At 47.8% G+C, this 15,013-nt stretch overlaps 1 protein-coding gene across 2 annotated transcripts in view; it reads right to left on the reverse strand.

The window, feature by feature from the left end:
• Positions 1–9,011: 9,011 nt before the first annotated feature.
• Positions 9,012–15,013, reverse strand: part of BTBD7 (BTB domain containing 7) — a 90,567-nt gene continuing 84,565 nt past the window's right edge. For both annotated transcript variants that reach the window (XM_043921385.1, XM_043921386.1), the window contains exon 11: positions 9,012–14,293. In XM_043921385.1, the coding sequence (XP_043777320.1) occupies positions 13,481–14,293 (813 nt within the window). In that variant the 3' untranslated portion in view covers positions 9,012–13,480. The remainder of the gene's footprint in view (positions 14,294–15,013) is intronic.

A 15,013-nucleotide genomic window follows, 5' to 3' on the forward strand; every position in this document is an offset into this window, starting at 1 on the left:
ACGCATATATACACACCCGGCTTTACAACACCTCTGAGGAACACACACTCACCCCACTTTACAACACCTCCGAGGAGAGAGGGTCCATAATTTCCTAGGTGAACAGAGAACAAAGAGGGGTGAGGGTTGTGATGAATTGCAATGCGCTCAGGTCTTGCTCTATACAGGGGAGACAGCCAGGAGCCCACAGGCCAAGGAAGAGATGCTGTCCACCTCCATGGTAGCCATTATTTCAAAAGTAAATGTGAGGACAAACCAAGAAGCTAGTGAAGAGGCCCATCTGTGGCCTTCCCCCAGCTCTTGCTTCCTGGGGAATGATTCACAGTTGCAGTCATCGCCTGTGATAAGTGCTGGTGAATAAAGTGCTCTTCATAGCCCTGGAGCTGCTCTCACCGGTGAACACTCAGGATGAAAGAACTGTCCATGCCAAGAAAACAGCGCACCTCCCAGCTCCCTGAAAGGACCCTAGTGCAGCAGAAGAAAATTGAAAGAGCAATCCAAGTGATAACCGGACCTTGGCAGGGACCTAGTTCAGCACCCACAGAAGGTGAGTGTGTGTTGAGAACGTGGGAAGCACAGGAAACATGGAAATCAACCCAGCAGAGCCCCCAGGAGCCAGTGAGTCTGCCTCCCCGTCGTCCACCTTGAAGCAGCTATCAGACGCAAGCCTTGGCCTAAGAGGGCATCCGGGCTACAGCCAGAAGGGTGCCTCACTGGTGCCCTGGGCCACTGGGCACTAAGCGAGCATTCCATACTTAGGGTCCCAGGACCCCTCGGACGAAGGGACCCGAGAAGCCCCCCAGCCTCACGTCTCGGGACAGGGTCCCGTCTCGCAGGTGATCCTCAGAGGGTCCCGTGCTGGTCTCAGCCCCCTGGCCTCCGTGCCTCCATGCTCCTGGGGCAGCGCCAGGTGACGAGGGCACTAGGCCTTTCTTCTCTCTTGGCTGCCGGCATAACTCCTGCGAGCACCAGGGGGCCAGACTCGGGAGGAAGCCAACACCCTGGAAGGCAGAGAGGAGACAAAATCATCCAGGCCTTTGTTGTGGTTCAGGCACTCAGCCACTGGAGTAGTCTGGTCTGAAGCTTGTGGTCTGCAACCCCTGGACTCCGCTGCAGCAGAGAACACTTCTGCGGTGCTCTAGCATCTTCTGAGCACTGCCCGTGACAGAGCACTCCCTGCCACACATGGCGCCTGTCCCTCACTCTCCCAGGGCTGGTGCCTTTTCCTGTGGAAAAAGGCTGGACACTTCTGGACTTTTCCATCAGCCTCCCATCCAACGTTTTGTTCTGGTCTCTCCCAGGGATTCCTAGGTTGTTCCTGGCGATCTCCAGCCCCCTACTCAGCTTTGTCTCAACTCCCCCCACCTGGAGACTCCCACCTGGGTTTCTCTTCAGCCGTCTTTCCTCCTGTGTGGGGCCCATGCCTCATGCTACTCGGTTTTTCTCACTCACATCCCCACCTCCTGGCTTCCCTCTCGCCTCTCTGCCTCAGGCTTCTGGATGCAGCTGAGCTATAATGAGCCAAAATGCAATGTTCTACAACTGTATTGGGTTTCCCCTGGTGGTTCAGCTGGTAAAGAATCCACCTGCAATGCAAGAGACCTGGGTTTGATCCCTGAGTTGGGAAGTTGCCCTGGAGAAGGAAATGGCAGCCCACTCCAGTATTCTGGCCTGGAGAATTCCATGGACAGAGGAGTCTGGTGGGCTACAGTCCATGGGGCGTCAAAGAGTTGGACAGGACTGAGAGACTAATACACAACTGTATTAGGTTTTCCAGAGAAACAGAACCAACAGGAGATATACACACCTACCTCTCTGTCTACCTAGGTCTATAAAATAAGGAATTGATTCATGTGATTGTGATCTGCCGTCTGTAAGCTGGAGACCCAGGAAAAGTCAGTGGGGTGGTTCCAGCCCAAGCCTGGAGGTCTGAGAACCTGGGAGCTGATGATGTAAGTGTCCCAGTCCTGGAGGAGGCCAGTATCTGAGCCCCAACAGGCAGAGAGTAAATCCTCTCTCCACATTTTTGTTCTATTCAGGCCTTCAACGGATCGAATGATGCCACCACTCCAGGAGGGGCATCCGCCTTACTCAGTCTACAGGTACAGATGCTAAATGCTCTCCTAGGTGCACCAGGATAATGTTTAGCCAGACGTTCGGGCACCCCGCGGCCCAGTCAAGTTGACAGAAAATCAGCCATCACAACTGACCCGTCTCTTTGTCTCCTTCCACCCCGAGCAGCGCCCGTGGAGTAAGGAAGCCGCTGGGGTCTGCAGGGATGAGCCTGTGTGCTGGCTGTCCTCACGTCCTCGGGGCTGCAGGTGCCACTCAGGCCGTTCCGGTGGTAAGAGGCCCGTGGAGGCGCACAGCCGGGGGTGACCACGTTGGGAATCTCAGCACCCGATACGCGGAGGGATGGGGCTCTCCACCCCATCAGGAAAGCCTACCCCCCTGGCAGGCCTGGAGCTGGGGATAAAATGGGGCGGCAGCTGAGGACAGAGACCCTGATAAGAATGACAGACGCCCCTTCCCAACCAGTTTCTTCGCAAAGCTGCAGAGTCAGCCACAGATTTCATCCCCCAGGTTCTGTTCTCGGTGAATCAGCAGGTCAGCTGCCCTGACGGAGGCCCCGGGCTCTCTCTTTCCTGCCCGGCCTCCCCTCCCCTCCGTGACCTCTTTATTATAAATGGAGAGACCCCGCAGTGTGGCTAATATTCAAATTGTTGTTTTACTTTGTAACAGCATGTACCCCGGTCAGTAACGATATATTTGTGGGTTTATTTGCTTGGTATCTGTTCTCCCCACTAAACGGTAAATTTTTCAAGGTCAGGGTCCGTCCTTCCAACTTATGGTTAAAGGGCTGGAACGTGGGCCCACCTGCCCCCCTGTTGGGTGCATGGCCGTGGGCTGCATGCGCTTGTGCACGTGATCTTCTTCTCCTACCCACAGTGGCCCACAGAGTAGGATTGCCTGTCCCCATTTTACAGATGTGGAAACTGAGGTGATGAGAAGCCGGGGGGGGGTCCACCATCAGTGGTGATTCCCAGCTCATTTCACTCCACAGTCCAGCCTCCTTCACATGGGGGCACCGGAAACAGTTAAGAATCTCGGGGCAGAAATGATGGGAGATGCTGACAGCTTTTACCTAAATCAGGGTATATTGTGTTTGGCCCTGGGGTAGGAGGGACCCTGACTCTTTTTCTGAGTTTTCTTTTGGAAAATTCACTACACGACAGGACTGGACTGTCTTCCAGTGTCTAAACCACTCCAGGGAGGGGTTCCTACGCCTTCCAAGAAACACAACCCCAGCGCAGCGTGCCCAAGCAAGAGGCTGGGGATGGATGGTGACCCTAGGGGGAGAAAGAGGTGCCTCAGCTCACCGGAAGGGTCACAGAGGAGAGAAGATGAGGGACCTGGGGGTAGCTTATTTTGCCCGTGAGATTGAGCAGCAAGCTGGAGGGCGGCAGCCGTGAGAGGAGGCAAGGGCGCAAAGTGGCCGGGAGCCTGGGGACTGTGGGGACCGCGGCTGTACGACTGTCTTCAGCTGTCCCCAGAGCTGGCTCCAGATCCAGGAGATGGACGTGTCTATTATTTATGGGTTGAATCTGGCCAGAAAATTGGTGGCAAGGTGAGCAGGTCGAGGAGGCAGACACCTAGGGAGGCTGGGCTGTTCAAAGGCCAGAGATCCAGAGGAAGCGGGAGGTGGGGGGTGGGGGGCATCTGGGACGAGGTGGCCTGAGAGCAGGAAGTGAGGTAGGGTTTCAAAGGTGGAGCCTTTCTGGGGACAGGGGCGGGGTGGTGGAGTGGGAGGCAGGAATGGTGGAGCAGGCAGCTGGGGATGGTCCCGGCTGCTCCCCAGGCTGATGGCGGAGAGGCCAACAGCGAGGCTGAGCCGAGGCCCCAGGGTGTGACAGGAGGGACGGGGTGACAGTCACAAGGCTGAGGGTGGGACAGGCAGGTGGGGGAGCTGCAGGGATGCTGGGGTGCCACACAGGGGGGCGGCCTCACACCGCTCACTCTGACCCTTAGGTGTGGGAAGTGTTCCCGGGAGAGGCCTGCAGAGTGGGGGGAGGGCTGGGCCTCAGCCGAGGAGAAGGCCGGTGAAGAGGAGATGGTGGGAAGGAAGAGGCCATCGCAGAGGAAGGGCGGGGGACCGGGTCAGGGGATGGCCGTGGGAATCCAGGGGTGGAGCTGGATCATGGGAAGAGTCCAGGGGGCTGTGCAAGTGACTCGGCAGAGGGGAAACAGCAGGTCCAGGGGGACAGCTGACCCCCTCGCCACAAAGAACACAGTACTGGCAACCCCTTGTTTGGTGGTGGGAAGTTGGGACACTTGGGCCTCTCGGGGTGACCCACACCTGGACTGACCAGAGGGTGGGTGGATCTGTCCAGACGTGGAGAAATTACAAATGGTTGTAGTCCAGTCACAGAGGGTGGTGAGGTATTTGGTTCATCTGATGGAAGGTTCCAGAAATGGAGGACGTTTAAGGTAAGGGATTTCAGCAGGAGAGTGCAAAAGGCAAGAGCTGCCCATAGAGCCTCACAGCAGGCCTGCCAGGGGTATCGAGGAGCTTCTTCACCCGAGAACAGGAAGGCAATGCAGCATGACTCAAGGATTAAGAGGCAAAACGTGAGAAGTCCACACAGAGCTCAGACAGTGAACTACTGACACCCCATTTAAGGATGAGGACACACCGGCTGAGGTGGATGAGGTGGCACCCCAGTGATGGTCCCCACCAGACAAGCCCCCACTCTGGAACAATCCCCGTCCTCCCTTGGGATTTCTGGCCTTGGCTTCCTCAGTCTCTCACCAGCCAGCAGTGGTCACAAGCACGCTTGGACTAGCAGACTTTGTGGCTGCAGATGTCCACCCAAGTTTACAGACAGGTGACGCCCCCAAATCCGAGGCTCTGCAAGTTGTGAGGCTCACCCCAGGGCAGACCTCAGAGGAGGACGTCTTCACCCTGCCGCTGACACAAAGCCTCAGGGCCATGTCTGGGCTATTCAGCATGGTGAGCTCCGGGGGTTTTAGAGGCCAAATAAAAAGGGGCCAGAGTTGTGCAGATGAGGGACACACTGATGAGCCGTCGAGGCGAAGACAGAGATGAGGTCCGTGATGCCGGTGGTGTTCTCGCTATCAAGTGTAAGCTGCGTTTGGAGCTGGGACATTTCATGCAGGCTTAGTGGGGGATGGAGAGCAGACCCACAAAGTCACTGCCATCCTTTCTTTGCAGGGAGCATCCCTCAAACCTGGACAGATGAGCAAACGTGCAGACAAGGGTCTGGGAGGGTCCAGGGAACAGGATGGTCCCTTCTGGGGAATTCTTGTGTTCCTGGCATTCGGACAGATGACCAATACTTGTTGTTCAGTCATTAAGTCATGTCTGATGCTTTGCAATCCCACTGACTGCAGCACACCAGGCCTCCCTGTCCCTCACCATCTCCCAGAGTTTGCCCAAGTTCATGTCCAGTGAGTTGGTGATGCCATCCTCTGTCGCCCTCTTCTCTTGACCTCAATCTTTCCCAGCATTAGGGTCTTTTCCAATGAGCTGGCTGTTTGAATCAGGTGGCCAAAGTATTGGAGCTTAAGCTTCAGCATCAGTACTAGACCAGTACTAGAAATGACCAAAGGTCTCAATTCATCTGCTTTGGTCCTGTTACGTGGGGGATAGCAGGTTCTGGTAACAGGACAGGGACTTTCACAGGGTTCTCTACGGATTCGAAAATGAACTTTTGCTGCTGCTGAATGATTGCTGATACTTGGAGAAGGCAGCTGTGATTAGAAACAGGTTTTTTTTTTTTTTTTTTATTTGGCTATGCAACTTGTGGGATTAGTTCCCTGACCAGGGCTTGAGCCCCAGCCCTTGGCAGTGAGTCCTAACCACTGGACCACCAGGAAAGTCCCAGAACTAAGAGTCTTTTAAGAACAGATGATGCTGAGCTGGCCTCCTCCTCTTCCATGAGGGATAGACCCCCGTTGGGCTGCATCTGAGTGTGACTGCCTCTCATGATGGACACGTGGGGGTTGGCTGGGGCCCCTGACACCTCACCACTGCCACAGCCTCTGTCCTCTCTGCACTCATCTCTGCCCCAGCTGCTCCCTCAGGCTGTCTCCATGTATCCCACGTGGACTCCCACCCATCCCACCTGGCTTTTCTCTATCCTGCCACCAAACTGCTCTTGCCAAGCTCACTCACTCACCTTCTCCACGGTGCTGACCCAAATCATCTCTTGAGCCTGATTTTCCAAAAATCTCTGAGCAGCAGCCACCACTGAGTTAACTTTGGGAGAGGGGTGGAATTGATCCTTCATCTCAACCTTTAACTTGAAAAAGTAACACATGCAGGCAATTTAAAAATTCAACCAGTACAGAAAGTATACAATTAAGTTCCCCCCACCTGATTACAGTGCCTCTCGTGCAAATGTTCTCATAGGTTTTTGCAGACATTTTCTTGAATATGAAATTTATCATGTAGCTCCTTTTTCTCATCTTCTCCACAACTGGGGGTGTCCATATGCCCTGTTTTGTATTTGGCTTTTCACTTCATTCATTCTGAAGATCATATTCCACCCTTTTTGAACAGTCCCTCCTGCCCTTCTGAGAACCACACTGGTTTTCTACCTGGTAGGCAGCCCTTGGTCAGCAGCAACTCCCTCAAGCTGACCAGTAAAGGTGAGACTTCCTTGTTCATTCTTGGCCTTCTTTTAATTTCAACCGTCCCCCTACCTCACCCCGTCTACTCCCAAGGCTTTCACTGCCACCCAGTATGTGGTGGGCTATGGTCTATAGGGTCACAGAGACTGAAGCGACTTGTCATGCATACATGCATGTTTGTGGACAACTCTCACTGGCACCTCCAGCTTGGCCCTTGCTTCTGAGTCCCCGGCTTATATGGAATCACCAAGTGAACACAATCAACATTAAATTCATGGTTTTTCCCCTTGACCTGACTCCTCCCACTCTCTCCCCATGCCCAAGCAACCCCCAAGTCCTGGAGATACTACTCCCTAACCATACTCCTCTCTGCTCTGTTGGCTATCCAAGCTCTCCCCTGGAGGCTGTGCCAGCCTCCTGCCTGGTTTCCTGATCCACACCTGCTCCTCAGTCCTGTGATGTGGAACATACAAATCTGATTACATTTATGTCCCTGTTGAAAACCCTGCAGCCCTTCCTGTTGCTTTGAGGATCAATTTCAAAATCCTCAGGCTGTCCTGGAAGGGCTGGCAAGATGGGCCCAAACCACCTCTCGGCCAACTCTGGCTTCCCCAGTGCTCAGCCCCGGAAACTGCTGGAAACCGGCTCCTCTTCGCCCTGGGACTCTTCCTTCACCTGACTTTGATTCCACCTGGAGGACTTCCCAGTCCTGGCACCAGTCAGAACCCCAGCCTTACCTCTGTAATCCTGCGTCTTTTTTTCCCTCGAGACCCTAACATTCTCACTGCTAGGACTGTGGCTGTCTTGTTTATTCCTGTCACCTCAGGGCCTGGCAGAGCCTGGCAGGTAGAAGATGCTCATTGGGTGAATGTTTGAAGACACAAGTGCCCCGCTTATGCCTATCTGCACCCCCTGCACACTCTGGCCCCTTACCTGGGCACCATGCTTTCTGGTGTGCGGTACAATACCGTGGCTGAGAACTTGGGCTCTGGAGCCAGAATGCCTGGGGTTTGAACTCAGGCTCTGCCAACGAACTAGCTGTGTGACCTTGGACGAACCATTCAGTATCTCTGTGCTTTGGTTTTCTCATTTGTGGTGTTGTTCAGTCGCCAAGTCGTGTCCGCCTCTCTGCGACCCCATGGGCTGCAGCACACCAGGCTTCCTGGTCCTTCACTATCTCCTAATTTGCTCAAATTCATGTCTACTGAGTCGGTGATGCTACCCAACCACCTCATCCTCTCTTGCTCTCTTCTCCTAGGCACTAATAATAGTATGTGATTCACAGAGGATTAAATAAAACAATTCCTAAGTCACTGATTACAGGAAAAAAACAATCAAGTGCTCCGCAGTGAATCCAGTGTTTCTCCTCCCTTTCATCCCCGGCCCGAGGTGAGCCAGCTGTCCCCTCAGTCCCTCTGTACTCCTCCAGTGTCTCTCCAGCTACTTTAAGGCCTCTGAGAATAGGTATCCTCTCTGCTGTCTGCTGCTCCACAGTCCCCTGGGAAAAGCGGACTCAACACTTACTGCACTGAACAGAGGTTAAGGCTAACAGTGGCTAGGGAAGCTGGCCTCGACTCACTTTTCCAGGGGAATCTACAAGAACACAAGTGAAAGCTGACTTATTCGATTTCCTGTTTTAGAATTTGAAGAAGCTCACCTCCAGAAACTTTAGGTTTTATCTTGATACCCCACAGTTAAACCTAAGATGGTTATAAAACATTGTGAGAACTGCCATAGTGAGGAACAAAGGGTGAAATGCTAGGATGGAACTTATTAGTGAAATGAATAAAAGTTTTAAATAGTGATTTAACAAAATGCAAATTGGAAAGCTTTCTATTTTACATGTTTTCTTTTTTTTTTTCCAGAAAACTAGGCTCTAGATCATGACATCATTCCCCTTTCAAACTGAAAAGTACTAATTAATGCTTGGAGTTTGAATCGAAGCCAGGTGTCTGACACTTGGAGGCCTGTGAACCTTGGGATGTATCTGTGTCTCTCACCACAGCCCTTCCAGGCGCTGACTCATTCCAGGTGTTGGGTTCATGTGTTTTGAAAGCTGAAGTCCCTGTGGTGGCCCCTGCGCAAGTTACTTTTGTTTAAAGTGTAAAATGAAATCTCTCAGGAATGCCCCCAGTGACATCACAGGAAATTTTGAACTTGAATCAAATGAGAAGATGGTTATTTCCAAGAAATCCATTAATACTTAACAAGTCTCTGAATACCTGAAGGCCAAGAGACAGAGGAGAAGTCCATCTAGAAGACCTCCCACTTTCTACCCTGCTGGTGGGGACAAAATCGCTTCTGTAACTGAGGACTGTGTGCTACCTGCTAAAACAGACTGTATCCAACTCAGCGGGTTCTATCCAAGCCATTTATTTGAAACGCCAACTATATGTAGGATAAAGTCAGTGTTACATGCTTGTCAGTAACAGTAGAAAAATAGAACCAGTGAAAACCTCTGTACAACCGTAATGGTACTCAAAAGAGAAATGGATCGATCGTTTTACAATGCTTCCCACAGACGAGTTCAAGTTCGGAGGTACCTAAATAAAAATACTATGTATTTCTTTAAAAAACACTATGTACAGTCGAAGCGTAAACAAGTTTTACAAAGTACTGGTTATGCAGGTTGTAGAAAACACTTGCATAGGACATGAAATCAGTTTTAAGAAAAATTTCTGAGCCTTTAGCATTGAAGGCACTTGACTTTATACCAGTAACAGCACAACCACAAGAAATGCAGTGTTGTAGAAGACACCACCTCTCTCAAGTGCAGACGTGGTGCATAAACAGCAAGTGGAGTTCAGGAATCTCTCTCTCAGCCACCCCACCGAAGGGCAAGGTTCCGTCCCACCTGCCCATCGAACCCACACACACAGTCATGTGCAGGTACACCATGAAGCTTCCAGAGCTCCTCTCAGCTCTTGAGACAGAACCCACGTAAACACTCAAACACAAGAGGTTATTTTCAAGATACACACTTGCGAGTCATCTTTCTACAGAAATGGCCACAGCATTATAGTATTCAGAATATGGAAGATTGAGACTCATGGTCTGAGGGTTTTCTAGAGGAAAAAAAAAAAAATCAAAAGACTTGCCAATACAACAATTACATAACAGCTATTGCAATCAATAGGACAAAGAGACAACTTAACATTTCATAGAACATTGTTTACACAATAGTGTTAATGGAAAAATAGCACAATACCCTTTAGTGTGTGACGGTAACTCTTTTAGTAAGGTTATCTGTAATGAGGTTTGAAAGCAAACTCCTTAGTAGACAAAGTAAACTACTGCAGAACGGGGAGTAGCACCCATCACTGCTGCTTTAATAGTAACTTTCAACAGTAAGTTAAAGGTCAACCAAATAATTAAAAAGTCAAACATTTCCCTTTGAGTTCAGTCCTAAGATAAAAACATAAATGCTTTAGAATTGTGAACAGGTATCTTACAAGTGTTTCACGAAACTTATTTTCCCTAAAAGGCAGATTTAAACATGAAAATACATATTTTGCCGAGTTGTTACTGAGACCTCTAGAGACCGACACACGGCGGGGTCAGCTTTGTACCCTCTGCTGAGACGGCACGTGCTGTTTTCCATCCATCAATGGACAAGCGCTATCCACTGCTACTCAAGTTTGAAGAACAAATCCAAAGAAAACCCAATGAAGAACAGGTTTTTTTTTTTTTTTTTTTAAGGAGGGATAAACAAGAATTAGGTAAAGTTTCATAGAGAGTTCAATAATAACAAAAAAGAACTCAAATAAAAAGAAGTCATTTAAAATCCTTAAAATCTACCTGGTTACCGAAATGTCAGGAGAGCTTAGGTCTAGGGATGTGCCTAGAAAAAGCTACAGGGGCGCTGAGAAAGCTTATGCATGGTACGTGGACAATTCAAACGACTCTTTTTTCCGGAATATGTTTTGCCTTTCTTGCTATCTTTTCCCCTTAGGAGTCATACCTATGACTCTGAACTGAAATTATTAATCAAGATCATAGAATTAAAACAAAAATGTAAGAACAAGACCAACAGCATCTTGAAGAAACGCGGATCCTCTGCTTCCGCTCCAGGGTCTAGCTGGCATTCGCCAACCTCAACATGGTGGGCCCCAAAAGTGGCGATTGTCTAACGGCCTGATTGTCCATGGCCTCAAGAGGAGATCTGGTGTGTTGAGATTTGGTTCTCAGGAAGTTTCTACACCGAGTAAAACGCTAGGCCCTACGGCCTAAGTTTTATATTATACATGTTTTCTCAGAGCAATCTTACTCAGACTTCACATTTATCTTAGTACAGCACTGAAAGATTTTAATGCTTACGAAGCATTAAAAAAGATTGAAGAGATGGGGTCAAAAGCCAGAGGCACATAGCTATTCAACCTACCCTACTGACCATATTTCACGAGACACATTAAAAATCCATTAACCCTACCCTAACCCACGTCTGTTCACCCTCTGCAAGTCACAGCAGTCCACAGGCCCACAGCACGTTTCTCTCTATACACAGTTCAGCCAGGTATGCTGCCAAATTATTAAAAACAAACTTCATAAATTAAATAAAACTAGTAACAGTGGGTCACTTCTTTTCTATTTTGGGGACATGAAAGAATATTTAATAGATTTTCAGAAATATGCCATGTGGGGGGTCAATAGCTCTTATGTCTTTAAAAAAAACAAACACAAAAAAACAGGTTGGAGATCAGAAAGACTTCCCCACCAACTATATCTACTCACTCTTAATTGCAGTACCAGCACAGCACAGCACAGTCTGAATTCAGAAGAGAAATTTAAAACTGTATCAAAAGAATTCATGTCAACACATGTACATAACAAACCTTAAGGAATGCGATGGAATGAATATTTTTTGTTTCTGAGGAGAGACAGACCGAGATTAGTTTCAAAAGACACCATCATCTTATTACAAAAGGTCAAACCTCCTAAAAATGAGAACAGAGTCCTAAAGTTTTCCGTCTCTTAAAAAAAAAAGGAACCTCAGAGGTGATGATATGCAGCTGATCTCATAGCAGCCTGGTGCTGACTCTGGGAGACCCAGGGCTTGGTGTGCAGCGTGGCCAACATCGACGGATGCACGGGCAGCAGCTAACTAGTCAGGCAGCGGAGCGAGAGGCAGCAGTTTGCCGGTGTAGACAGATCAACTGACGTGTTCCCAGTTTTGAGACTATCTACTGTTAGGATTTTTTAAAATGTCAGATTATTCCTGAGTGTATATCCACAGGGTAAAGTAGGAAGAGACTGTAAGAGAAACTACAGTTTCGGGAAAAATCAGAGTTGTTGACATCCAATAGAAACCTATTTACTTAAAAGTGCATGTAATTCATTTATATGATAGCTTGTAAAGGCTCCCTAGCCCTGCATAGTTTTAGAGTGAGTGTGAGTGATTCAGAGTTGTATATATGTATATATACATACACAGAGAGGAGGCTCCCGAACATCCTTCAAGCGAGGGAGTGCTCAGAAAGTCTCTTTTCTTCTAAGTGCTACGGCTGGGTGTTATGTGTAAAAATACAAAGTGAATGCTCAAATAATGTTGAAGTGATTTAAAAACTCAAATGCTAATATATTTACATTGGAGAGTAAGAAAACAACAGTCCTTAGCTCACACATTGCCCTTCTAAGGGAAAGGATCTTAAAAGATCCCATGTGCTCAGTGGTTCAGTAAAATCCCAAACCAGCGTCCCCAGTGGAGTTCAAGTAGGACATGTAGTGTTTCACTGGAAAAAAAAAATGGTTTTTCTTTTTTGGTGACAAAGCATTATGCATTATACAATAACTTTTTAAAGGACACCAAAATTCTGACACACTTTGAAAAACACTTAAAACATCTACTTACAAACACCAATGACATCCATAAAACTGAAGCCCTTTTGTTTTTTTTCTTCCCCACCAGAGAGCAGGACAACTGAAGGCAGCAAGCAGTCACTCCCCTCTCAGCTGCTGAGTTGATGCTCAGAAGCAGCGATCCCGTAGTGCAAGCTTAAGTTACTAATTCCACTGCTTTAGGATTCCAAGAAAGCTGATCTCTTTCAAACCTCATCTAGTGAAACTCTAATCCACATGACCAGAACCTGCAGTGATTCTAACAAGAGTCTGCACTGTGGATGAAACAACAAGCTTTTGCCTGGACGCAGAAGGCTTTTCTCCTTGTTCTTTCCTGAACCAGGAAAACTTCAGGATTCCTGATTGGGCTCCTGCTGGAGGAATGAAGATCAGCTTCCAGGACTTATTTAAATAGGATGACATGAGATTTACGAAGACTGAGCAGGAAGGTTTCTGAACTGAAACAACTACGGAAAAGAGAGGAGCATTTTGATGTGCTGTTCTTTGGAATTTCTATAATTAAAAAATAAACACAGAACTATTTCATAAGAAAATACATCTTAGTGTGCAATCCAATGCACGTGGAAATAGGTAGATGAAAGGTAAAATGCAAAAAAGTATGAAAATACAGTTCTTTAAATGTGGCAATAAAGTTTAACATACTGATATAAAACCAATACAGATAAAACAAAGGTACAAGTGCAAAAAAATTCCATTGTTTGTAAAGAGGGAAAAAAAAAAAAGTGCCAGCTTGCTTGTTCTTAAAAATGCTTTCCCACCCAATTGTTCAAACACAAAACAGACAGATGCAGCATTCAAAATAACCCTCTTAGCATGCCATGTCTAATAAACATGTATATACAAAAACTAGAATAAAATAATGTGAAACTGAGTTATCAGCTGGCATCAATAAACTGGTCTCTAAGTTGTTGGGTTACATCATAAAATGGGATGTTTCACATCTCAGGCACGGACAACTTGGAGGTTGCTCTCAGAGGGCAGACTTTTTGTAGAGGAAGTCTGGCTTGCTCGGGGACCTCCTTCCTCTGCTGATTGAATCTTCCCTTTCCAAATCTGTATTTCGCTGAGCTACATGGCCCAGGGACTCATCTGCCAGTCTTCTGCCAGATCTCTCTTCTGGAGCTTCAGAGCTACATGCAGAATGTGAAGGTCTGTTAGGAGTCAGCCCAAAAGTCAAGTCAGTCTCCATTGCTGCTCGCCCCCTGACATGGGCTGAACCACTGCCGGCATTTTCTGGGGCTGCCAAGGGAAAATCTGGCCGCTGGGGAGGCTGCTCAACAACGTCGAGGTGTATCGGCTCACTCTTCTGTCTGTGTGGATGCCCATCGGGGGGAAGTGGATATTCTCTCCTAGTTTCTTCCTGCTTTTTAGGCGAGGTCTGGCCTGGTAGGTAGGCTGACTTTAAGCCACTTGGTGATGCCTTATTGTGGCTATACAAATCGGGACCAAGATATCCACCTTGTGAAGGGGAGGGGGTACGTCTGCCAGGGGCAGGAGTGGATGGTCTGCAAGCAGCATTTGAGAAGTCATAGAAATCCGGATATTCCTGCTGATTTTCTCGAGCATCTGTTTTTTGCTCTAGTGTGTGTTTCTTTCGAGACGTGTGTGTATGCCTCTGTGAAATACACGATAGATGCTGGGGAGGCCCTGGTCCTACTTCAGAAACTGCCTGGCTTAATTCTGTGTCCACAGCAAGTTCTGGAAGCCTCCTGTCCTTGAGTGACAGCGTGGACACACCCATGGCAATATCTGGCATTAGATCGTTTAGCACAGGTTGTGTGCACTGCAAACAGAAACAAAACAGGGGGAAGGTTAAAAAGGCCTGTGACTCCCTCTTTTTCAAATGATGTTCACTGATTTTATTTACTCATTATAAAAACACATGCTTAATTTTAAGAATAATAAAAATCTAGAAAACTATAAAAACCCCCACAAAACCCCAAACCTTCCCTACTGAGATAACCACTATTATTAACATTTTGAAGCAGTTCTCTCACCTTAATTTTGCACATATACTAATTTTCATAAAATTTAGTGCATATATAATACTGTCACTAAATTTTCTTTGAGATTTCTATTTAAATTACTGCATACTATTCCACTGTATTGATGAGGCATGACTGCTTAACTATTCTTCCACTGTGAGAACTTAAGGCAGTTTCCAATTTTTCATTATTATAATCAGGACTCCATGGAACATACAGATAAATTACCTTCAAAGGGAGTTTTATTTAATTATATAGTAGAATTTTTGTAACTGTGGCACTGAGGCCCAGGCCGATAAGATGGAAATTGGGTTTATCCAACACTATTAACCTTTGTTATTTCTTTTTTTTTTTTTGAGGGGTTGGAGTGGATAGCAGGGAGAATAGGCAGAAGGGTAAAACGTGAGGAAGGACCATAATTTGACTCAAGATATACACTCGTCCAGTCATCTTTCAATGGAGATTCCCTGAATATATGTATCTTTTATCTCTTATGTTGAATGCTACTGATAATGTGT

The sequence above is a fragment of the Cervus elaphus genome, chromosome 13 (assembly GCF_910594005.1).
Source record: "Cervus elaphus chromosome 13, mCerEla1.1, whole genome shotgun sequence".
Lineage (NCBI taxonomy): Eukaryota > Metazoa > Chordata > Mammalia > Artiodactyla > Cervidae > Cervus > Cervus elaphus.